Source organism: Lagenorhynchus albirostris, chromosome 11 (assembly GCF_949774975.1).
Source record: "Lagenorhynchus albirostris chromosome 11, mLagAlb1.1, whole genome shotgun sequence".
In the NCBI taxonomy this organism is placed as follows: Eukaryota; Metazoa; Chordata; class Mammalia; order Artiodactyla; family Delphinidae; genus Lagenorhynchus; species Lagenorhynchus albirostris.
Window position 1 is genome coordinate 11,234,525 of NC_083105.1, and position 22,551 is coordinate 11,257,075.

At 57.3% G+C, this 22,551-nt stretch overlaps 1 protein-coding gene across 5 annotated transcripts in view; it reads left to right on the forward strand.

The window, feature by feature from the left end:
* TMPRSS6 (transmembrane serine protease 6) overlaps nucleotides 1–22,551 on the forward strand; it is a 37,917-nt gene that overhangs the window by 12,287 nt on the left and 3,079 nt on the right. For 3 of the 5 annotated variants that reach the window (XM_060164770.1, XM_060164769.1, XM_060164771.1), the window contains exons 5-16: nucleotides 560–744; nucleotides 1,008–1,049; nucleotides 4,015–4,219; nucleotides 7,049–7,185; nucleotides 8,510–8,622; nucleotides 8,926–9,035; nucleotides 17,273–17,418; nucleotides 17,792–17,890; nucleotides 18,851–18,964; nucleotides 20,244–20,360; nucleotides 20,689–20,857; nucleotides 22,216–22,487. In XM_060164770.1, the coding sequence (XP_060020753.1) occupies nucleotides 560–744; nucleotides 1,008–1,049; nucleotides 4,015–4,219; nucleotides 7,049–7,185; nucleotides 8,510–8,622; nucleotides 8,926–9,035; nucleotides 17,273–17,418; nucleotides 17,792–17,890; nucleotides 18,851–18,964; nucleotides 20,244–20,360; nucleotides 20,689–20,857; nucleotides 22,216–22,487 (1,709 nt within the window). The remainder of the gene's footprint in view (nucleotides 1–559; nucleotides 745–1,007; nucleotides 1,050–4,014; nucleotides 4,220–7,048; nucleotides 7,186–8,509; nucleotides 8,623–8,925; nucleotides 9,036–17,272; nucleotides 17,419–17,791; nucleotides 17,891–18,850; nucleotides 18,965–20,243; nucleotides 20,361–20,688; nucleotides 20,858–22,215; nucleotides 22,488–22,551) is intronic. The other 2 variants (XR_009543278.1, XM_060164772.1) reach the window with 1 other exon arrangement.

Sequence of the window (22,551 nt, forward strand, 5' to 3'; positions counted from 1 at the left end):
TCAAAGAATGAAAGACACTGTAGTCTTCTGAGGCAATGGCTTCATGTTTTAAAATGGGGAAACTGAGGCACGGAGAGGAAACTTGGCTTCCTGCATGTGACCTCCCTTCACCCATCTTGGCTTTCTCATCTGGAGAATGGGCACAATGGTGTGGTAGGGATTACCCTAGACAGTGGCCGTGGCGCCCTTAGCAACGGCCTGTCGGGTATCAGGTGAGGACATGGAGGAGCGGTAGGAGGTAGGAGGTAGGAGGAGCGGTAGGAGGACATGGAGGAGGTCATGTAGGGCCATTCACTTATGACAGGGTCCGTGGCACACAACCTAACCTCTCGTGCCTCAGTTTGCTCATCTGTGAAATGGGGCTGTTGAGAGCCCCTTCCTCAGAGGTTGCTAGGAGACTTCCAAGTGATAGTGGAGAGCAGACCCTGACAAGTAGTAAGCGCTCAACGCGCATGAGCCGCAGTTGGTGCCCTCCCCCAGCTCCCATCAGGAGCAGGGTGCTGGGCGGGGCCCAAAGTCCAGGCTCCGCCCCCAGCCCCTCTCACTGCTGCCCCATCAGGGAGGGACCGCTCACCTGCTTCTTCTGGTTCATCCTCCAAATCCCCGAGCACCGCCGGCCGATGCTGAGCCCCAAGGTGGTGCGAGCCCTGCTGGTGGAGGAGCTGCTGTCCACGGCCAACAGCTCGGCCCCTGCTCCCTACAGGGCCGAGTATGAGGTGGACCCCGAGGGCCTGGTGATCCTGGGTCAGTACTGGGGACGGGGAACGTGGGACGGTCTGGCAAGGCCTGGGAAGGCTGCTGCCAGGGCTGGGATGCTCTCGGGGATGGGGCCCCCAATGAGTGGCCAGGAGCCAGGACTGAGGGGCGGGGGCATGGGGGAGGGTGGGCAGTCAGGGTCAATGTCAGACAGGCTGGCTCTGATAGTCTCTTCTATTTTTATTTTGTATTTCATTTTATTTATTTATTTTTGTTCTCTGTTTATTTGTTTGTTCGTTTCCTTTTAACAGAAGCCAGTGTGAAAGACATAGTTGCACTGAATTCCACGCTGGGTACGCGACTTTGGTTTTTCCTCCCCACTTTCCTTTTGAGTTGGTGTTTTCCTTGGTTTGGTGGAGTGTCAGGGGTCCACATGGCTTCTATGGGTGCAGGAGGCATGGTCTGGGGTTACCCAGGGGGCACCACGGTGGCCTCAGTGATGGGTCCTGAGCGAGACTGGGGGCTTGTGGGGGGAGGGGAGGAGGTGTTGTGCACATGTGAACACGTGTGTGTGTGTGTGTGTTGTCTTGTACAAAAGTGTGTGTGTGTTGCGTGTGTGTGGGGGTGAGCGAGTAGCAGATTTATTTGCACATCAGTGTGACCCTACTTTTCGATCATGGAATTCCATTTGCCCACAATCTACCATTTCCACTGATGGTAGAAAATAATCTTGCCAGTTCAAGGTATATCAATCACTTTGGCTTTAAAACTTGGTCTTTGGGAGATATTTCTGTCACATTCAAGGATACTCCCTCCAACTTTTCCTTCCCTTTCTCAGCCAGCCAGGCTAATCTGCCCTCTCCTCCCACCCCACCCCCATGCCCTATTGCTAGAGTCACCTCGCTTTTCTCCAAGGGGCTCCAGTCTTCCCACTGAACCCTGGGAAGCAGAGCACCAGCAGGGCCACCATGCTGCACAACGCCAGGGAACGCTGCCCACGTTATGGTCTGTGTGACTAGAGACTCCTGCACTTGTGCAGTGTATCACCTAGGCTACCGTACCCTGTGGCTCCGAGCATGAGTTCCAAAATTCCCAGGTTCTTCCTAGACTACCTGGGGAGGCAGAGTTGACATCCTGGTTATACCTTTTCTGACCTTCCTCTCCTCCCATGTGGCTGGTCACATGCTTATTTCCTTGGTGAATGGAGGTGGTGGAGTCAAAGGACAATTTTCAAATACTGAAAATCATGATTCTCATACAAAGATATGAGCACATATCAAAGATTTATTTAACTCACTGATGAAGGGACCAGTAGGATGTTCCCTCCTTGTGTCCAAAGGAGAGCACAAGAAACACATCTTGTGCTTATCTGTCATCTGTCTATCATCTAACACTGCATTGGTGCACATGTTGCTCTGACCCTTGGTCTGGAATGGGCCTTTCCATTGCCCTTGGCTGTGCCGGGCGTCCACGTGTCCCCAAGTTTCTGGCAGTTACTTTATCATGATCCTCATTTAGTTCAGTGCATGTCCAGAGCCCCTGCCCTCCTGGAGCGCAATGCCTAATGGGGCGAGGATGACAATTCAAGTCCTCTAAATGGGCTTTTGGGGCAGTTTGTCCATGCCAGGCCCCATGCCTGCTCTGAAGACACCAGCTGACCGTGTCCTCACCCCTGCCCTCGGAAGAGCTCTGAGCCCCATGAGGGAGACACACACATAAATGGAATCTCACATCACCTAGTGCCAGGGCTAGGACAGAGGTCCTGGAGGCAGTGCAGAAAGGGAATCGTTCTGCCCCGGGGACAGAGGTGGACCCTGGGGGCTGTGAGCCAAAGCAGAGGAAGGGATGTGCTTCTAGAGGGAGGAAGGAGTTGCTCCTGACCGGGGGGTCCTGGAAGGCTTCATGGAGGAGGGGGCAACAGACTCAGGATTGGGGGGTAGGTAGGAATCTGTCAGGTCCAGCGGGGAAGGGGCCAGGTGAGGAGAACACAGAAGGCAGTTTCATTTACTTTCGCCCGGGCTCCCCAAAGATGTTTCTGATTATCAACAGAGACCAGTACATCCCTCTCCACTTAATTTTCTTCACAAAAAAAGTAATTATTAAAATGGCAAAAGCAAAGCATCACCTTGGAGCAAGATTTAAAGAATATAAACGCCTAGGAACAGCCAGGCACCTTTCTCCAGGGGTCCTGACCCTTCCCCTTGCAGATGTCAGAGCTCTCTCCCTGGGGAGGTTGGCTCCCCAGCTGGAGTCAGGATGGCCAGGGAAGAGGGAGTTGAACAAGAGACAGCAGTATCAGAGCAAAGCCTGTTCACTCACCTCCATTCCCTTCCTGGTCCTCAGAACCACACAGAGAAGGAGGTGGGACAGGGGTTAGTACCTTGTCCATTTGACGGAACTCAGCGTGGCTGAGTGACTGGCCCAGAGTCACGCAGCTGATAAGAGGCGGTGCCGGGACGACCACGCAGCGTCTGGACTCCCCGCATACCAGGCTGCCTCCCACATCCGGGGCTTACTCCCGAATCCTTACTGCTTCCTGGCAGAGCAGCCATCCTCCCTGCTTCACAGGCTCATGATGACGTTTAAACGACATACTTATGGCAGCATACTAGCTTGAGCTCACTTCCTCTACTCGGGCTGCCTCCCAGCCCCACTGGAACACACTCCCTTCTCTCCACCTGAAATGAAGGCCCCAGCCCGCTCCCCTTATTGCTTGGTCATCCCACTGGTCTCCCGGCCTCCTCAGCTTTGCTCCCAGTAGCCAGAGGAGTCTGTGATCCAAGCCCGACCGTGTCCCAGCCCCGCCTAACCTTCCATGGCTCCCACGGCCGCAGGAGGAAAAGGCTTCTCTCCTGGGCGTGATCTGGGTCCTGCCTCCCTCCTCCCACTTGCCCTCCTGACTCAAAGTCCCCTGTCCGCCCTGGCCTGCGGCCCTTTCCTCACTCTGTGACCTCCCAGGACTTCCCTGGGAGCCCTCACTTCTGAGCTATTCCGCCCAGCGCCTGCATCTGTCCCTGCTGCTCTCCTTGCTCCCGGCAATGACGGGACCTTTCTCTGGCGCTCGCCTGGCATGGAGAGCTCAGTGAGTGCTAAGGGAACGAATGAATGAACCGATGAATGAGTGCATGGTTGAGGAGGCTGGGGATGGGGCAGTAGGGAAACAGAAAGCTGGGATATAGCATATCTGGGCTGACCCCCATCCAGCTACTCTCCTCGCCCCACCCCTGCTTGGGTGAGGACCTGACAGGGCTGGGCCCACCGCGGGTCTCTCCTCCCAGCTAACAGGGCTCAGGGGGCCTGTCCCTCTCCCCACTCCAGGCTGCTACCGCTACAGCTACGTGGGCCAGGGCCAGGTCCTCCGGCTGAAGGGGCCCGACCCCCTGGCCTCCAGCTGCCTGTGGCATCTGCAGGGCCCCGAGGATCTCATGCTCAAACTCCGGCTCGAGTGGATGCTGGCTGACTGCCGGGACCGGCTGGCCATGTATGATGTGGCTGGGCCCCTCGAGAGGAGGCTGATCACCTCGTGAGTCCCTGGGAGGGCAGTGGGGGGCAGGTTGGGAAGGGGGTGACGGTGTGGGGCCAAAGCCACACCCAGTGTTCTGAGACAAGGGGCTGTGTGACCCCAGGCCCTGGTATTTGGTATCCGGGAGACAGTGAGGCCAGCCCAGAGGGAGATGGTGAGAGGAGACTGGAAAAGGCTATGTGCTGTGAGCAATCCCCTTCCCCTCCCCCAGCCTCGGTTTCCCCATTTGTAACAAAACAGGTGTACTAGATGACCCCTAAGGTCAGCTCTGGGAGGCGACGTGATCTTGTTAGAATGCTCCAGAGTCTGGCAGCCCCAGACTTCCAACCATACTCTACCGCTTTCTAGCAGTGTGCTCTAAGCCAAGTTACTTTGCCTCTCTGCGCCTCAGTTTCCTCACCTGTAAAATGGGTGCACAGCCATGCCTACCTTGCAGGGTTATTGCGAGGATTTAAATCAGACCTGCTGGGCCAGGCTCCTCACACACAGTAATGCTGTCCATTATTACTATACACTAAATGTATCCATTAAACATCCAGTAGCTACCCATTACTACTATCATTATATATAGTCGAGTTGGGGCTGAGTCACCAAGGGCATGGAATGCCAGGAGCTATCTGAACCTTAATACTTGCTAAGTGAGGAACTAACAGAAAGTTCTTGAGCAGAGGAGAAGGGCTTTAGGATATGACATGGAATGCAGAAGGCGGGCAGGTGGTGGGCTGTGGGGAGACCATGAAGGGGCTGGAAATGGCCTTGGCCTCCAGGAGCCTGATCACCCCCCCACTGGATGGGAGAGGGGAGTAGGTCTGTAGGAGGTCAGGGGACACCCTGGGGCACCAGGCTGCTGCCTCCTCTGTCTTTCTCAGGCACCCAGCTTCCAGCTTTCGGGATGGGGGTGGGACCTGCATGTTCAAGATCAAGGGCAGTCCTGAAGGGCGAGCTGGGTGAAGGTTCTCCCCGGCCCCCTCCCCTGGGGCCTCTCTGACTCTCCAGGGTCTGAGGCTGTGCTCTCATCTGCAGCCCTCCCCCCGCCCCCCCACCGCCCTGCCACGTGCTGACCGCCATCTGGCTTGTGCGTGGGCTGGGTTCCTGGAGGGCCCTGGGGAGCCCAGAGAAGCCAGACACAGCTCATTTCCAGGAATGATGAGGGTGGGAACGCTTCAGCGCTTTCCCTGGGGCTTCTCCAAGTGCCCCCCGCAGCCTGCTGCTGCAGAGGGGACCTGACTGCCGGCTCAGCTCTGTCCCTACTCACTGTGGCACCAGGTGGCTCACTCCGTCTCAGACCCTTGGAGAAGGTGTAAAATGACGGGTCAGACAAGACTGGAGAGGTCCTCAGACTTGCACCCCAGACCATGAAGGGGGGACTTTGGTGGTAATGGGAAGACGCGGGGGCGGGGTTGGAGGGCGGGGGGAGATGGTGGGGCCTCCACCAACTTTCACCTCGTTTTAGTTACAACAAGGGCTCAGCTGCTAAGTAAATAAAAGAAATCCCTAATATTAAAAGCAACTAATAAAGGCGACCTCAGGTCCCTCTTAATCCGTATATCTTACCTCCCACCTCCTGGAGGAGGGGAGCAGTGGAGCTGGGGAGGGCCTGGTACCGCAGGGTGGACCCCTCCCCCCGACCCCCACAGTGAGATCAAGCCAGCGGTGGTCAAAGCAGGAGGACGAGGAAGTGGGGACCAGTGCCTGGGCAGGCGGAGGCCAGGGGAAATGCCCCTTCCCAGGACCCTGGGGCACCAGGACCCTCCTGGGGAAATTCCTGGGATTGCTCAGTCTTCCCTCCAGTGGCCAGGGTTGCCAGGGCTGCTGTGGGTGGTGTTTTTGAGGCTGTGCTTGGATTTCTCGCGCTTCCCTGGGTGCCTGCAGCCCCCCACGTGGCCACCCACTCCCATCGGTCAAGGCCAGAGCTCCAGGGCCGGCGCCGGCCAGGCAGTACCCCGCAGCTGGATGCTGGCGTGCCCCCTCCGGGGAAAGCAGGGTTATTAGCTTTCTGGGAATTGGTCCACCGATTAGCAAGGGCTCCAGAGAATTCTGTCGGAGGCAAGGGGAAGTTCGGCAGATGTTGGCAAAGAGTGAGGGATAGGGAAGCCGGAAGCACCCCACCTGAGATGGGCCGACCATGGGCGTGGACACAGCAGGGGCGCCAGGCGCCGTCACAGGCAGTGCCTAGCGTGGGTCTGTCTCTGCTGTGGACCCAGGGTGGGGCCTTGGCACGTTCGTGAGCCTGGGTTTCCCCACTTGGAAACCAAGCGGTTGACCTTGACAATCTCTGAAAAGCCTTTTCAGGGCTGACATTCCTCTAAGAGTCTAGAATTCTAAGATACTGCTATTTCCTCTGTGCCTCCCCCATGGCAGGCTCTGGGTAGAATCCTGAGGTGCCCAAGGGATCACCAGACCACACACCTGTCTTCTCTCTATTCCAGCCCAGAACAGGGCCAGGGGTCAGGTGTGGCCAGCCAGCGTGTATAGTGCCAGTCTGGTCTGCCTACTGGGCACTCAGGGGTCACAGGGATTCTGAGGGTGTGGAGGAGTGCTATGGGCCTGGAATGAGCCCTCACAGTCGAATTGTAAGCTCCAGAAGTCTGGGTAACCTTTTGGCTTCTCTCCCCTGAGGAGCTGGCCTGACCCTTACAGGGCCTCCAGTCAGCCCCCTGGGCCAGAGATGGTCAGACACCTGCCTGAGGACACACAGCAGACTAGCCGAAGACCCAGATGTATAGGCTGCCAATCCCTCCTCCTCTGCTCCTCCTGGAAACCCGCTGCCCCCCCGATGCCCGTCTCAGACCCTGCCTCCCCCGTCGCCACCTTTTTCTGTCCCACCAGGGTCTATGGCTGCAGTCGCCAGGAGCCCGTGGTGGAGGTCCTGGCATCGGGTGCCGTCATGGCGGTGGTCTGGAAGAAGGGCCTGCACAGCTACTATGACCCCTTCGTGCTCTCCGTGCAGCCCGTGGCCTTCCAGGGTGAGGGGTGAGGGGTCCCTAGGGGATGGGAGGGGCACAGTGGCAGAAGCCACGGGTGCTCCTCGGGCTTGCCTTCACCTTCTTTGCTCTGGTTGGGGATGGGATGGGGGAGGGAAGGTTCTGGAAGCGCCTCTGCTCTCCAACCTCACCCCCACCCCTGGACCCCCTTTATCTCTCTCTATTCTCGCTCCATTTCCCCCACCTTCTCCCTCACCCCCTCCCCTGCCCCTCTCTCCCACCCTCCCTCATCTCCCCCTCATTCTCTCTCCTGCCCTCTTTCTTTCCTGAGTTTACTGTCTGTCTGCCCTCCTCTCTCTGTCCTCCCCTTCCCCCTCTTCCCTCTGCACCCACCCTGGCTGAGCCTGGAGCGTGGGGTCCACCAGACAACCCTCTCACACCAAAGGCCAACCACACAGTCGTCCCTGGAGATGGCTCAGGGGAGGGCGATTCCCAGCATTCCTTGGGAAAGGGTCCCCCAGGCTGCCCCACTGAGACTTCCCCACTCTCCTCCTGCTTCCGGATTCCCCCTCCTCCACCCCCTTTCTCAGGAAGAGCACGTCCCACCCTTCACACCCGATGGCTGGCTGTCCTGGGCTGTCCTGGGCTCAGTGGAAGGGAGGGTTGCAAACAGGAACTACACAAAGAGCCTCTCCCCGCCTCTGCCGTCAGTCTGCCTCTTCCCACCGGCTTTCCCCTCCGTCCCCTGGTGTCCACCCCACTGGTCTCCTGCTGGTGGCCCAGGTCCACAGGTGACCCCTGGGAGTCCCTGGAGCGAAAGAGGTACCAGAGCTGCCCGTTCTCATGGGCGTCTCTGACATAGCTCTACGGGGAGGGAATGGGGGCTTTAGGGCCCCTGACTTCCATGGAAGGTGTTGTGCTAGCTGGGAACACACCTGCTGCCCATGCCTCGCCCTCTCACTGTGTGACGTCAGCCAAGTGGCTCCTCTTCCGCAAACCTCATCTTTGAAAAGGGGATCGATTCTCCCTCCCCAACCCCCGTAACTGTGAGGCTGGCGCAGCAGTGAGCACATTCAGTAAACCGTGAAGGGTCGCACAGCTGACGTCAGTAGCGAACATTTATTGAGCACTTACTACATACCACGTCTGTTTAATCCACTCAACTTCCCTATGAGGTATGTACTGTTATTGTCCCTGTTTCACAGATGAGGAAACTGAGGCCCAAGGTCACACATTCACACTCAGTCATCAGGCTGTACTGTTTAGTGGCAGTAGGGGGCATGGGTTTCAGCTGCCCCCCGCCTGCTGGCAGGTGCAGCGGGGTGGGTCCAAGGCACCCTGTGTAACTTCTGTTCTCCGGGCCAAGCCTGTGAGGTGAATCTGACCCTGGAAGGCCGGCTGGAGCTGCAGGGTGTCCTCAGCACGCCATACTTCCCCAGCTACTACTCACCCAGCACCCACTGCTCCTGGCGCCTCACGGTGAGCCCACCTACCCTCTGCCCAGAGCACCCTGTAGACCTCCGGGGATCCCAGCTGGGAGGGGAGCACTGTCCTGCCTCTGCTGAAGCACCCACAGGCTGAGCTCTGGGTACCAATCCTTCCAGGGCGGGTGGGATGGTTCTGTTGCCGTGGCAACGCCTGTTTGCTGAGTGACTGACAGACCTCAGCCCCAGCTGGCACTCTGTGTTGGCAGGCCCCTTCCCCGCTTTGGTGTCCTGGGAGGTGGGACTACCGCCTGGCCGCAGCCCATGGGCCGCCTGGTGACTGGCTCCTCTGTCCCAGGTGCCCTCCCTGGACTACGGCTTGGCCCTCTGGTTTGATGCTTACACTCTGCGGAGGCAGAAATACGACATGCCATGCACCCAAGGCCAGTGGACCATCCAGAACCGGAGGTACCCGCCCGGAACCCCCTTCCTGTCCCTGCAGGTAACCCCCCTCGGGAGCCCAGGTCTGGGACCTCAGAGGGGCATCAGGCCTGTTGCCTCACCCTTGACCCAGTCCCTGTCCCGGCCCCCAGCCCGGGCCTCAGCCTCCCCTCCTGCCACCCAGAAGTCTCAGACACACATTTGTCATCAGCCACCTTGGATGTTGGTCCTAGTTAGAGTGAAATGGTTTCATTTCCTTGGGTGCTGTCACCCCAAATCCTTAAGTGAGCTGACACAGAGCCACAGGACTCAGCAGTGCTAGGGTGCCTTTCCCTAAACCCGCCCAAGTGCAAATGCAGACACCTCTTGCTTATCCCGCTCCCTGCTGTTGGCCACATTCAAGCGGCTTCCCGGCTGTGAAGCTGCAGAGCCAGCGCCCATGCCGCTCTTGCTAACCCGACCGCTTCCCAGGGCCACCCTGAGTCACCCATGCCCCCTGTGGGGCGCCAGCCCTTGCTCTCTGTCCTGCCCTTTGCCCCCCGGTGACAAAGTTCCTGAGGAAGAATTGGGTCCCTTGGGGAGGTGGGCAGGACGCAGCGTGGCCAGGCCGTCCTCTGGTCGACGTGATGCAGTTTGATCAGTCGGATGAAGGCTGGGAAATGCCCACTGTGGCTGGCACCCTGTGGGCCACTGTTGGTCCTGACGGCTGCAAGGGAAGCAGGGAACGGAGGCAGTGCAGACGCGCTTTCCCTGGTCTGGGGAGTGAAGGAGAGAACTAGGGCATTCAAGGAGGGGGCATTTACAAGGGGAGGGGCTCTGTGTCTAAATGCTGTGCGGGAGCGTCCCTCAGAGGCAGAGAGGATGGGTCACGCACAGGGGATAATGGGGGCATGGAGGGAAAGCAGAAGGACACCCTCCCATGGTTCCATTTTTGCAGCGGGGGCAGAGGCTTGGGGAGAGAGAAGGGATCTCAAAGTAGCCTTGCAGATCTGGGGAGACCCCTCCCCACCTGCGGTACAGAGATACTGAAGAGAAGATTCTACATCTAGTAGCAGATTGGGCGTCTGCTCGCCTTCCAACCCTGAGGTCCTAGGGGTCTAATGGAGGCTGGGATTCTAATATGCAAGGTTCTTGATTTCAAAGATTTTGAGTATCCAAGATTCCAGCACACTAAAATTGGAAAGTTCTAGGACTCTGGAATTCTTGGATTCTGGGGTTGGTGTCCACGTTCACCAATGCTTGCATATATTTTTTTTATATATATAAATTTATTTTTTATTTTTGGCTGCGTTGGGTCTTTGTTGCTGCACGCGGGCTTTTCTGTAGTTGCAGCGAGCGGGGGCTTCTCTTCGTTGCGGTGCGCAGGCGTCTCATTGGGTGGCTTCTCTTGTTGCGGAGCATGGACTCTAGGCGCGTGGACTTCAGTAGTTGTGGCACTCGGGCTCAGTAGTTGTGGCACATGGGCTTAGTTGCTCCGTGGCATGTGGGATCTTCCCGGAGCAGGGCTGAACCCGTGTCCCCTGCCTTGGCAGGCGGATTCTTAACCACTGCGCCACCAGGGAAGTCCAACGCTTGTATTTTGCTTTTCGGTTGATCCTTTTGAAAAGCGTCAGCCAGACGAGAGGGGACGGGGATTGGTGATGCTCGTTCATTTGTCATCATCCTTTCCAGGGAGTTTGCAATTTATCAGGGACCATGATTAAAAGGAAAAAGAAGACGTGCCGAGGGTGTGAGTTCAGGCCTGTGCTGTTTGGGGGTGATGTCAGGTGGTGTGACTCTGGCCCGGTGCTTTTTGGAGAGCAGAAGGCATCTTGTCCCACGGGTCCCAGCATGTGGGTGGCATTTCTGTGCCACCTCTGTGGTGCTCCCTCAGGGCCCCTCCCCACCTGCCTGGGGGCTTCCCAGACTGAGGATGGCTGGGCTCACCCCCCAGTGTCAGGAGCCCAGAGTGACCCTGAGAGTGGTCCTCGATTCACGGTTCTCCACATGATGATAACGTTTTTTCCCGCCACCCTCTCAACTCCATAGCTGAATCTGATATCTCGGCGAGGGGCTAGGAAGGGGTGAGAAGGGCCTGGGTCTGATACTCCCGCACTTAGCCCCCAGCGCCACGGCTATTCCATTAGCCGGGAGCCGGGCCCTGGCACCAGGCGCCCCATTCCACCTGCTTGGTGCTCAGCACAGGGCATCAGTTCATGGCCCGACAGCCTGTGATGTCAGAGGCATCATCGTTCCATTTCCCAGAGAAGGGAATCGAGGCTCAGTGGGATTAAGTAGTACCCAGATGGGTCCGCAGTCAGGGCCTCTCTCCCATGTCCACCACTAGCCATGAACAGCAGGTCACACGGTGGTCCACAACGTGCTCCCCCTGCAGGGCCTTCTTCCTGCCTCCCTGACGTAGCCAGGAGGGTCAGGCAAAGGTGTGGGCACTGGGGGCTGGGACTTCATGAGCTACCCTTGGGTTTCAAGTGTGGACCACAGATGGGGAGAGTCTTCATCAGAAGGAATGATAGTGCAATGGTGAGATTTCAGGCACTGTGACAGAGTCTATCGGGGTTGGAGGGGTCTCACCTTCCCCACTGTCTCAAAGCACCGTTGAGCTATAGAAAGTGGGCCGGGCTGACCATCGAGCCCTACCCTCACCCATTGTACAGGTGGGAAAACTGAGGTCTAGGGAGGACTAAAAACTTGGCTTCTTGTCCTTGTCTTTTTGCATTTTTGAAGTGGTGGCAAGGGACCAGGGTGCAGCTGGGTTGTGGGTGGGGTGGGAGGGTGAGGTTTGACAAGGCCCGGCACTCCCACCCCCTCCTCCCTCTTCCCAAGCCTCCCCCCCCTGCTGGGGGGTTGAAGATGTGCTTGGGGGCGTCTGGTTACCTGGTTTCTGCATGTAACTCTGGGTACACCCCCTTCCTCATCTGTAAAACAAGGGGGTTAGGCCTGCCCAGGGTCCAGGGCCCCAACTTTTTATTATTTACCCATCAGAAAGATGTCTTCCAATAAGTTGTGTTTATTAGCTCCTAATGAAATGTCATTCCAAGTTGGGCTGGAGAGGTGGAAAGAGCTTAGCTGTTGAAATGAGACACAGCAGTGTTCAAACCCTGGCTCCTCTCCTTCCATTCAGCGAGGACTCACCCCTCCCAGCCTCAGGTAACTCATCTGAAAAGTGGGCATGCAGCAGGTCCCCATCCAGGGAGGAGTAAGTGAGATCGTGGGTGGAGGACGCCGGCTCCTGCAGGCCGGGATGGGCAGGAGCTCCAGAAGGCACTGGCCATGAGTTCGTAACTGGCTCTGGGCTCTGCACCAGGCAGGCCCAGAGCTCAGGTGCCGTTTCCATCACCCTCAGCAACCTGGTGAGGAAGCAGGCCCCGCACTGCCTCCTTCATAGACCAATGAGGGACTGAGGCACAGAGAGGCAAAGACATTCACACAAAGTCACCCAGCTCGTAACTAGAGAAACCAGAGTTGAGCTAGGCAGCATGATCCAGAGCGTGTGTGGCAGCGTGCGGGCCTGTGTGCGCACATCCTGCACGTACGCGTGCTCATCTGTGCGCTCACACTCGAGCAGAATCTTCCTGCAGGTCCTCCGAGCAGCTGTACCAGCTGTTCCCTCCCTTGGCCGAGCCGTCCCGACTAACGCGCTGGCATCCTGCTGAGGGGACGGACGGACAGCTTCTGGGGCTCTCCTCTCGTCAGCTCCGAGGGCAGCCTGGGAAGTCCCATCCCTGACTTCTCAGACCTTCGTTAAGGGTCCGGGGTCCCGCGGTGGAGGCTCGTGGCCCCCTGCCCCCAGGCTCCTGACCGTGTCTGAGGGTGGAAGGGAAGGCAGAGGTGCACCTCCAGACTGTAAGCACCGGACAAACCATTTCCTCTAGTTCTGATCTTTTTTGATAACCAGCGGCCTATGTAGTTGCTGGGAAATTCTTTGAATAAGCATTTGTTGGAAAATCTGCTTGTGTGGGTGGCAAAGACACAAGAGGTCTGGGGAAGGGTGTAGATTTCCAGGCACAGGATTTGTAGGGAGGGGGAGGCACAGTCCTGGGGCCCAGAATGGCCACTGACGAGGAGCGACAGAGGGTGGGTGTGGGGAGAGGGTGTCTCACCCCTCAGGTGCTAGCACACTGATGAGGAGAGGCTGGCGCGGGTTCCCCCACGGGCAGGGCATCCTTGGGCACTGTCACCTCACGCCCTTTCTGCCTTCCCCCTACCTCCCTGTTTTCTACCCAGTTGCTCCCCAGCAGAGGCCTCATGCCCTTTGAGTGGCCTGGGGGCGGGGCAGGGAGCTGACCTCGTGAAATCCGGCAACCATTTCCACTTCACCGATGGGGACAGGCAGAGCCCCTGGCTCCTCAGGTCTGCTGGGGCCCCTCAGGCCCGGCCTGTCTATGGGGCGGCCCTTCTGCTCCTTTGACCCCCTGGGCGGCCACAGAGGCTCCTCGGGCACTGCCGGGTGCTGGCGATGAGGAAGAAGGAGCTCCAGCTGCTGCCCTTGGTGAGCGCACAGCCCGACGATAGCAGCTGGTTTTCAAAGAAATCATTTCTCACGCATGCCATAAAACACCCTACAAGGGAGCTGTCGCCCCATCTTACAGACTTGAAAATGGGAGCTTGCTGAGGTTGAGGCAGATGCCCAAGGTCGCACAGCTGGTTCACGTGGCAGAGCCCAGCCTCAGCTCTGCAGCTGCAGGTCCACCACTCTGGCCACCAAGTGAGACTGCTGTCCTCCCTTTTCTTAGTGCTTGTCTTTGCTGACTGTCTTTCCCATTTAACCTGTCTTTAGGGAAGGGAATGCATGTATGTGTGTGTCCATCCATCTATCCTTCCATCCATCCTTCCATCCTTCCTTCCTTCCATCCATCCATCCATCCATCCATCCACCAATTCTTTCTTCCTTCCATCCATTTACCCATCCATCAATACACCAACCCACCCTTCCTTCCTGCTGTCCATCCATCCATCCATCTACCATCCAATCTTTCTTGAACTCCTCCCTGTGTAGAGTTGCTGACATGCAAGGTTGACCGGATCCCTGCTTACTGTCTAGGTGAGGCAGGAAGGAAAATTCTCCAAATCCAGAAAAGTGAGAAAGCGCAAGGCAGCCCCGGTGCAAAAATGTGCTTTCAGACCCCCAGCACTTTGTAGCTGAGATGAGACGTGGGCTCCACAGCTTTCAGACTTCTGGTGCTCCTTGGACAGGGTTTGGGGGGAGGGGGCAGCATTTGGTGGATGGGGAGGGATTGGAGAGCCAGAGGACGCAAACCCTCACGCAGAAGGCACTGTGGCAAGAACCAGAAATGATGATGTGCAAAGGGGCCGGGCCAGTGCGTGCGTAGTTCCTTGAGGCAGGCTGCGTGGGGGAGAGGGAGGGAGGGAGGAGCCTGGTTAGCTGGGCCGCACGTGCCCTGCCTAATTCGGGCAGCCTCTGATCACTTCCAGCCAGTGTTTCTAGGGCTTATTTTTCAGAAGCGAGAATCTAAGATGTTATGTGCAATTAGCTGGCAACTACATTTGAAAAGAAGTTTTTAATACTGCACAGGCTAAACAGATCGTCCTTAGGCTGAGTGATTCAGCCTGAGCTGCCGGATTACAGCCTCTTTTCTGGCTCCTGCTAATGAAGAGCCTCGCCCCAGAAATTCTGCCACCTCCTGTCTGCCCCAGGCCTCCAGGCTGAGAACTGAATGCTGCCCAGGCTGAGCAGTTCCTGAGTACCAGGCTGAGCTGCAGGCTGACCCTGGAATCCTCTCTTGGATGTCAGTAGAGAAATGTCCTACTGACAGATGCTGGTGTCTTAGAGCCTCTGGCTAAGGCTTGAGGTGACCATGCAGCCCTCAAATTCTTATAAACTGAAACATTCCACTGCCCTCCAACCCGGCTCTGGTTCCTTCCCTGTCTCTCCACAGTCTCCCGTGACTGTCTGGGGACAGTGCCCCAGGCCCCTGAACCTTAAGCATGTTCAGGAACGCACCTGATTCCTCATTTCCCCCTGCCCGGTATTTCCCAGCCCCCAGATCCCCTGTCCACTCTCCAGGGCAATTCTCTGGGGATAGTAATCCATGATAGCATTTGTTTATCTACTTTAAAAACAAACCACAACACCCCCTTGCTTCCTTAGTTTTAAAAGGATAAGGACGAGGCTTGTGCAGGAGCGCCCCCTGGTGGCACCTCATCCCGCTCTGGTCTCCCTGGGCTGCAGAGCAGTGGTTCTCAAAATTTTCCATCTCAGAACCCCTCTGTACTCTTTAATTATGGAGCACCCCAGAGAGTTTTATGCCTTGTATAAAAACTATATTTTTAACCTATATTTACAGTATTATAAATGAAAACCGAGAACATTTAAAAATATTTATCAGTTCATTTAAAATAATAAGAAACCCATTACATTTTAACATAAAGGACATATTTTATGAAAAATTAATTATATTTCCCAAACTAAAAACATTTGGTGAGGAATAATCTCACCGTTTTACATTTTTGCAACTTTCTTTAATAATTGGATTAGTAGACCACAAATGAATCCCCACACCTGCTTCCTCATTCAATGGGTTACACATCACATAGGCTCTGGAAAATTCCACTCTACCTTGTGTGAGAAGAGAGTGAAAAAGGCAAATGATACCTGAGAATTATTATAAAAATAATTTTTACTCTGGACCCCAAGTGGTCCCCAGACCATACTTTGAGAACTGTTTATTGGTATGGGGGCAAGAATATCACTGCAGGCAAACAGTATATGGGGAAACTAAACCTTAGGCCAGGTCTGAGGGGAGTCATGGGGAACGTGAGGGCTCAGCCCCTAGAGCTCATGTGGCAGTGACGGTCAGGGTGCACCTCCGCACAGTGCAGGCTGGGTGGGGCCTCCTGGGTCCTGAGGAAGCTGGCTTCTCGTCCGCCTCAGCACTTCCTTTCCTGAGCCTTATCTGGAGAGCGGGATGAGAACAATCCCTCCTCACAGGGTGGAGTTGCTGTGAGAACCTCAAAATCCCCATGCAACGGGGCCTCCAACTATTACTGAACTATTAAATGCTTGCCGTGTTCTGGAAGTTCTGAGGAAACCTCTGGCCTCTGGCTCTGTGGGCTGCTGCATCTGCTGTGGGATGTTCCCATCATGCTTTGGGGCACTCCCACTTGCTCTCTTGACTTCCTCCTACCTTCTCTGCTGGGGGCATTTTCACCTCTGTCTGCAGACCTTTCCACCCGTGTTCTGGGTGTTTCCCTCACCTGTAAATGCATTCCTGTTTGCTCTGTGAGGATACTCCCTTCCCTGTGGGAGGCATTCCTAGGAGCTGATGGGGCCAACCCATCTGTTCTGTTGAGGGTGTCCCGCCTGGGAAGACAGGGAACCCCAGGCTGCTCTCTGAGGAGAGAGCTGCTTGGGGGGCGTGGCTGCGCCTGCTCCATGAAAGCATGGCCTCTTGCTGTGTAAGGCCAGGTGTGACCAGGCACCGTGTGGGATGAGCGCCGTGCCCCTCACCCTGGAGTCGGGAGGATTCTTACCTGCTCTCTGCGGGGAATCCCACCTGCTCTGTGGGAACGAGAGCATGATTGATGGGGACGGGGGTGTCCGACAGGGATGTGAGTGTGCTCCCACAGCTGGGGGGTGGTCCCACCCGAGTGTGGCCACTCACGGAGAAGGTGCCGCCCATCAGCATGGCACTGCTGATCCTGGGAGCGGGACTGGTGCCTCCCTCATGCCCAGAGGGTCACAGGGAAGCCACCAGGGCTGTGGAGGCTTCTCAGTGGGAGGGAAAGGCCTGAATGGGGAGCGAGGCTGCCTTCTCACTCCACACCGAGCACAGGAGGAACATCCCTTCCAGTCTATGGAGAGTAGACCAGTCAAGGACTATTGCTCCCACTGACACATTGGAGACTTTTGTCAGATGTCAGGTCAACAGAGATGATAATTTCCCTTGTTTTACAAGGGAGGAAAGTGAGGCTCAGAGAAGGACTCTGACTTGCTAGACTCTTACAGCTCCTAGGTGACTGGAACTAGAGTCCAGACGTTAACTTTTATCCTGCAGGCAATGGGGAGCCATTGAAGGTTTTTGAGCAGGGGAGTGACATAGCCAGGCTGCTTTCTAGATGCCTCTGGGGGTGAGTGGCCACCCAAGGGAGAAATCAAGACAGAGGAGGTGGGGGTGGGCTGGGGATGTGGCTCCCCCTTCCTTTCCGACCGCCCTGTCCTTGCCCTGTCTGTACACGGGGACCCAGGCTGTCCCTTACCTAGGACCAGACCGTGTGGCCCTGAGCCTGTCTCTGGTCACCCACAGGCTGTGTGGCCTGCGCACCCTGCAGCCCTACGCCGAGAGGATCCCTGTGGTGGCCACCGCTGGCATCACCATCAACTTCACGTCCCAGATCTCCCTCACCGGGCCCGGCGTGCAGGTGCACTACGGCTTGTACAACCAGTCAGATCGTGAGTGTGGGCAGGCTGGGGATTGGGGCGGGACCCCCTAAGCCCCGCGGCTTCTCTCTGCCTCTGAGCTGTCCCTGGAAGCACCAAGAGGCTGGTCAAAAGGAGTGTGTGTGTGTGTGTGTGTGTGTGTGCACACGTGTGCACAAACATATGCAGCTTTGTGTGTGCTCACGTGTGCAAGGCAGTCATACGTGTTCACGAGGTATATACACTCATACCTACCCGAGTGTGTGCTGTGTGCATGTGCCCGGACATGTATGTCCACATGGACCGTGTACACAGGCCTGTGGGTACACATGTGAGCACGCGGGTGCCTCGTGTCTGCACGTGTTTTCATGCTGACGCGTGTCCTAATGGCTCCTTCCCTGTCCAGCCTGCCCTGGAGAGTTCCTCTGCTCTGTGAATGGACTCTGTGTGCCTGCCTGCGACGGGGTCAAAGACTGCCCCAACGGCCTGGATGAGAGAAACTGTGGTGAGCTGCCCGCCCACCCCGTCGCTCCTCTCTCCTCACCTCTGTGCTGGGCTGAGCCCACCCTTTCAAAACCCGCCCCCCACAGGCAGCTCCCATTAGCAGCATCCAGGAAGTAGGGCTCCCTCGCTGTGCTGACATGGAACGGTGGAAGCACAGAGTGAGGGCCACCCAGTGGGGCAGTGACAGGGACAAGCTGGGACCCAGGTGTCCTGACTCCCAGCTCAGGGCTTCTCCCCACCAGGCCATCACCCCCAGCCTTCTGCCAGGACAGCCGTCCAAGAAGGAACAGAGCAGATGAGGGAGGGTAGGACCAGAAGGGGGAAGGCTATCAAGAAGAGCCCAGCAGACCCAGGTTGGCCAAGGAGAGGATCCTTCATCTGCCTCCTCTGAGTGGGGTCCTCCACTGCAGGGGTTCAGACTGGAGCTGCCAACTCTTCCCGAGGTTGTGCTCACCACTGCCCAGCCCTGGCAGAAGGGGCTCAGGGTCCTGATGGCCCCCGAGCCGGGGCTCCCTCGGATCAATACCTCTGCCTCTGAATCCTGGCTTCTGGCTCCCAGAGTCACCATCAGTACAGCCTGTTCCAGTCTGATCTCCCCAGACCACCTGCATCCCATCAAAGTTTTACATATGTGGGGAGAGAAGCAGGAGGGAAGGGAGGTGTGCCTGCCTCTGCGCTGATCCTCTGATCCTGCTCGTGAAGGTGCCTCCTATTTGGAACCAGAACATCTGGCGTCAAGTTCTGGCTCAGCCAGGTGACCTTGGAAAAGTCACTTCATTTCTGTTTCCACCGATGAAACGGAGTATCTCACAGGGTTGCTGTGACGCTCAGGCGTAAAGCAGCTGAGAAAGAGATTTGCGATCATGACACGCGATACGATGCACAGTCACAGGCAGCGCAAAGTCCCAGCCTGGTGCCTCTGGCTTCCTCCCACCTGTCCCCTCCCTGTGTCCTCATACAGTTTGCAGAGCCACGTTCCAGTGCCAAGAGGACAGCACATGCATCTCACTGTCCAGGGTCTGTGACCAGCAGCCTGACTGTCTCAATGGGAGTGATGAAGAGCTGTGCCAGGAAGGTAGGGTGGGGTACGACCAGGTATCTAGAGGGAAACCGAAGAATGCGCTCAGCCAGATAGCCCAGCCCTTCTGCGTGCTTCTTCCTCAAAGCTTTCTGCTCTCTTGTCCAAATGCTTCCCAACCCATTTATAAGTATGCCCATATGTCTGTCCATCCATCCATCCATCCATCCATCCATCTTCTGGTCTCCCCAACCATCTTGTCTGTCCATTGATTCACACATCCACTCACTCACTCATCCATCGGCCTGTCCAACCACCTATCTCCCTATCCACTAAGCCATCAATCTACTCACTTACTGGTTTACCCAACTGCCTCTCTGTATGTCCATTGTTCCATCCTCCAGCCATGCATCCACGGATCTCTCTAACTACATGTTTGTCCATTAGTCCTTACATCCACTCATTTATCCATCCAAATAGCTGCTTGTCAGTCTTCTTACCAGACCATCAAGGCACCCATTTGTTGGTCTGCCCAATCTCCTGAGTCTCCAGTGTTTTATCCATTCGTCCATCCATCCATCTATCTGCCCAGTCAACCTTCACTCACAGACGACTCAGTGATATGCGAGGCAGAGTTGAGAAATGGGAATAAAAGACACCAAAGTGGTCCCTGCCCTCTGGGGATTATCTGATAGTAGAAAAAAAAAAAAAAAGATGGGTGACTCTCTTTGGCCCAGACCTTCTGGACATCATGTGCAGTAGCGTATGAAGACTAGAGAATGAGATCAGGCTGAGAAAGCTTCCTGGAAGAGGCAGGCTTTGAACTGGGCCTTGAAGGGAGGTGAAATTTAAGTAGCGAAGGAAAGGAGAGCAGGCGAAAACTGTGGAGGAGGAAGCTGTGCACGGTGAAGGCAGTGAGGTGCAGCTGTGTGGCTGGGGGGGCAGGGCCCGGAGGGCTGCCAGGCTGGGAGGGGAGCTCAGTCTGATGGGAGAGGCAGAGCCGCGCTCTTGGGAGCCTCACTGGGCTGAAAGTGGAGGCACGGGTCTGCCTTCAGGTACCATACCTGGAGGGAGGCATAATCTTACGGTCAGGAGCCCAGGTCTGAGAGGGGAGACACTGCCTTCTCTTAACAGACCAGCGTGTGGGGTGCGGAGGGGACGTGGCCTTTAGGGGACCTTAAAGGAGCCTCAGGGAGCCCTTTAGTGGGGTCGAGAGACCCCTCCCCGGTCGCCTCCTGGCCTCTTCCAGGCTCTGTCTTCCCTGGCCTTGTTTTGGAGGCTCCTTTGGGCTCAGGGACCGGCCCTCTAAGCCCTGCCCCCACCCCCTCTATTCCAGGGGTGCCTTGCGGGACCTTCACTTTCCAGTGTGAGGACCGCAGTTGTGTGAAGAAGCCCAACCCACAGTGCGACGGGCACCCCGACTGCAAGGACGGCTCGGACGAGCAGCACTGTGGTGAGCCCTGGGGGCTCCAACAGGCTGGGCTGGGCGGCGTGCCCCTCCGCCTACGGGGCCGTCCAGCGTGGGAGCGAGGGAGGTACCCCCCTGCGGAGCTGGAGGGAGAGCTCATCAGTCTGTCCGTCTGTCTCTTTCTACCCCGCCTCTGCCCCTGGTGTGGGTCCTGCCCGCCTCTCTCCCTCCCTCGCCCCTTCATTCTCTTTCCCTGTCCCCTTCGTGTCGCTCCTCTGCTCGCCTTTCCTGCCTCCCCCTTCTCTTTTTCTCTGTGTCTGTTTCTCTGCGGCCGCTCCCCCTCTGTCCATCCCTGCCCCTCCTCCACCCCTAGACTGTGGCCTCCAGGGCCCCTCGGGCCGCATCGTGGGCGGGGTCGAGTCCTCGGAGGGTGAGTGGCCCTGGCAGGCCAGCCTCCAGGTTCGGGGCCGACACATCTGCGGGGGGGCCCTCATCGCTGACCGCTGGGTCATCACCGCTGCCCACTGCTTCCAGGAGGACAGGTGAGGGGGACGGCACGGGGACGTGGGCCGCGAGAGGTGGGGTAGGGAAGGCTGTGACGGGGTACGGTGTGTCTGAAACCTAAGCAGACAGAGGGGAGGGCGGTGGGAAGCCCCTCAGACTGGCTGTTCCGACCCTTGGGTTCAGCCCTGCTCCACCGCGAGCACGCTCTGTGCCCCTGGTGAGACTGCTTGACCTCTCTGTGCTCTACTTTTGGTATCTTGCTTTCAGCTGGGTCAGTGATTCATTTATTTACTCATTCATCCATTCAATGATATTCGTTGTGCTCCTACTGTGTGCCAGGGGCTGTGCTAGACACTGGGGGACAGCAGAAAACAGAACCGCCTGACCTGGTCATAGGCCATAAACCCCCTCCTCCAGGCATGCCTGTCTGTGACCTGGGGCGGGAGAGGTGGGGCAGAGAAACCCACAAGAAGGGACATCTCACCCTGCCCTACAGACATCTTCCTCATCTCCGTGGTGGGCTGACAGCACCCACTCTCCACCCCTAGCCTGAGGTCTGGTGTCCCAGACCCGCCCCCCAGCACGGCCAGTTCTGGACTCTGTCCCCACACCTTCTCCTCTGTCCTGGGTCTACAGTCCTTGCCAAAGGCCTGGAGCCACCAGGGCACCCCCTCCCCTCACACTCAGCGAGGCAGCAGGCCCTCTCAGTGGTCTGGAGAATCTTCAGCCACTGCCTGTCCACGCTGCCACCATCACCCCTGGGTCGCCCCGGCAGCCCAGAGCCCAGGTCCCTTTTGCATCCTCTGCCCAGGTGCCCAGGTGCCCTTCTGGGTGCGGTCTGACTACCCAGCTTCTTTCACTTCATCCCTGGCTCCCCACTGCCCACAAGGTAGAGAAAGACCTGGATGCTGACCCGGCCTCCAGGGGTCTGCACAGCCCAGTCTCTGCCAATTCTCCCACACTCAACTCCCTCCCCCTCCTCCTGAGGACCAGCAAGTTTCAGGGCGTTCCCAGCTGCCCCATCTATAAAGTGCACAGAAAAAAGGAGAGAATGATCTGCCAGCGCCTGGCACTGTGCTAACTTTTGTTACATACAAAGTCTTATTGAATTCCCTCAGGCACATATGAGTAGGTGATGCTATTCCCATTTTGCAGATGGGGTGACTGAGGCCTAGAGAGGTGCACACTCACCTCGGGAGGGATGACGCTGGAGCTGGAACCCAGGCAGGAGGGCTCCAGGGCCACCACTGAACACCATACCACCAGCCGCCTGGCCTTCCAGAGCAGGGCGGGGATGGGTTGGAGGCTGGTGTCCCGGGGGAAAGCTGGCTACCCTAGGGAGCTGGGATGGGATCGGGGAGGCGGCCGCTGAGCGAGTCCCCGTCTCTGCCCTCAGCATGGCGTCCCCGGCGCTGTGGACCGTGTTCCTGGGCAAAGTGTGGCAGAGCGCTCGCTGGCCAGGTGAGGTGTCCTTCAAGGTGAGCCGCCTGCTCCTGCACCCGTACCATGAGGAGGACAGCCACGACTATGACGTGGCCCTGCTGCAGCTCGACCACCCCGTGGTGCGCTCGGCCTCCGTGCAACCCGTCTGCCTGCCCGCGCGCTCCCACTTCTTCGAGCCGGGCCTGCACTGCTGGATCACGGGCTGGGGTGCCCTGCGTGAGGGTGGTGAGCTGGACTGCGGGCAGGGGAGATGGGATGGGTCCCCCTTCATGCAGCTTCTGAGCCTGGA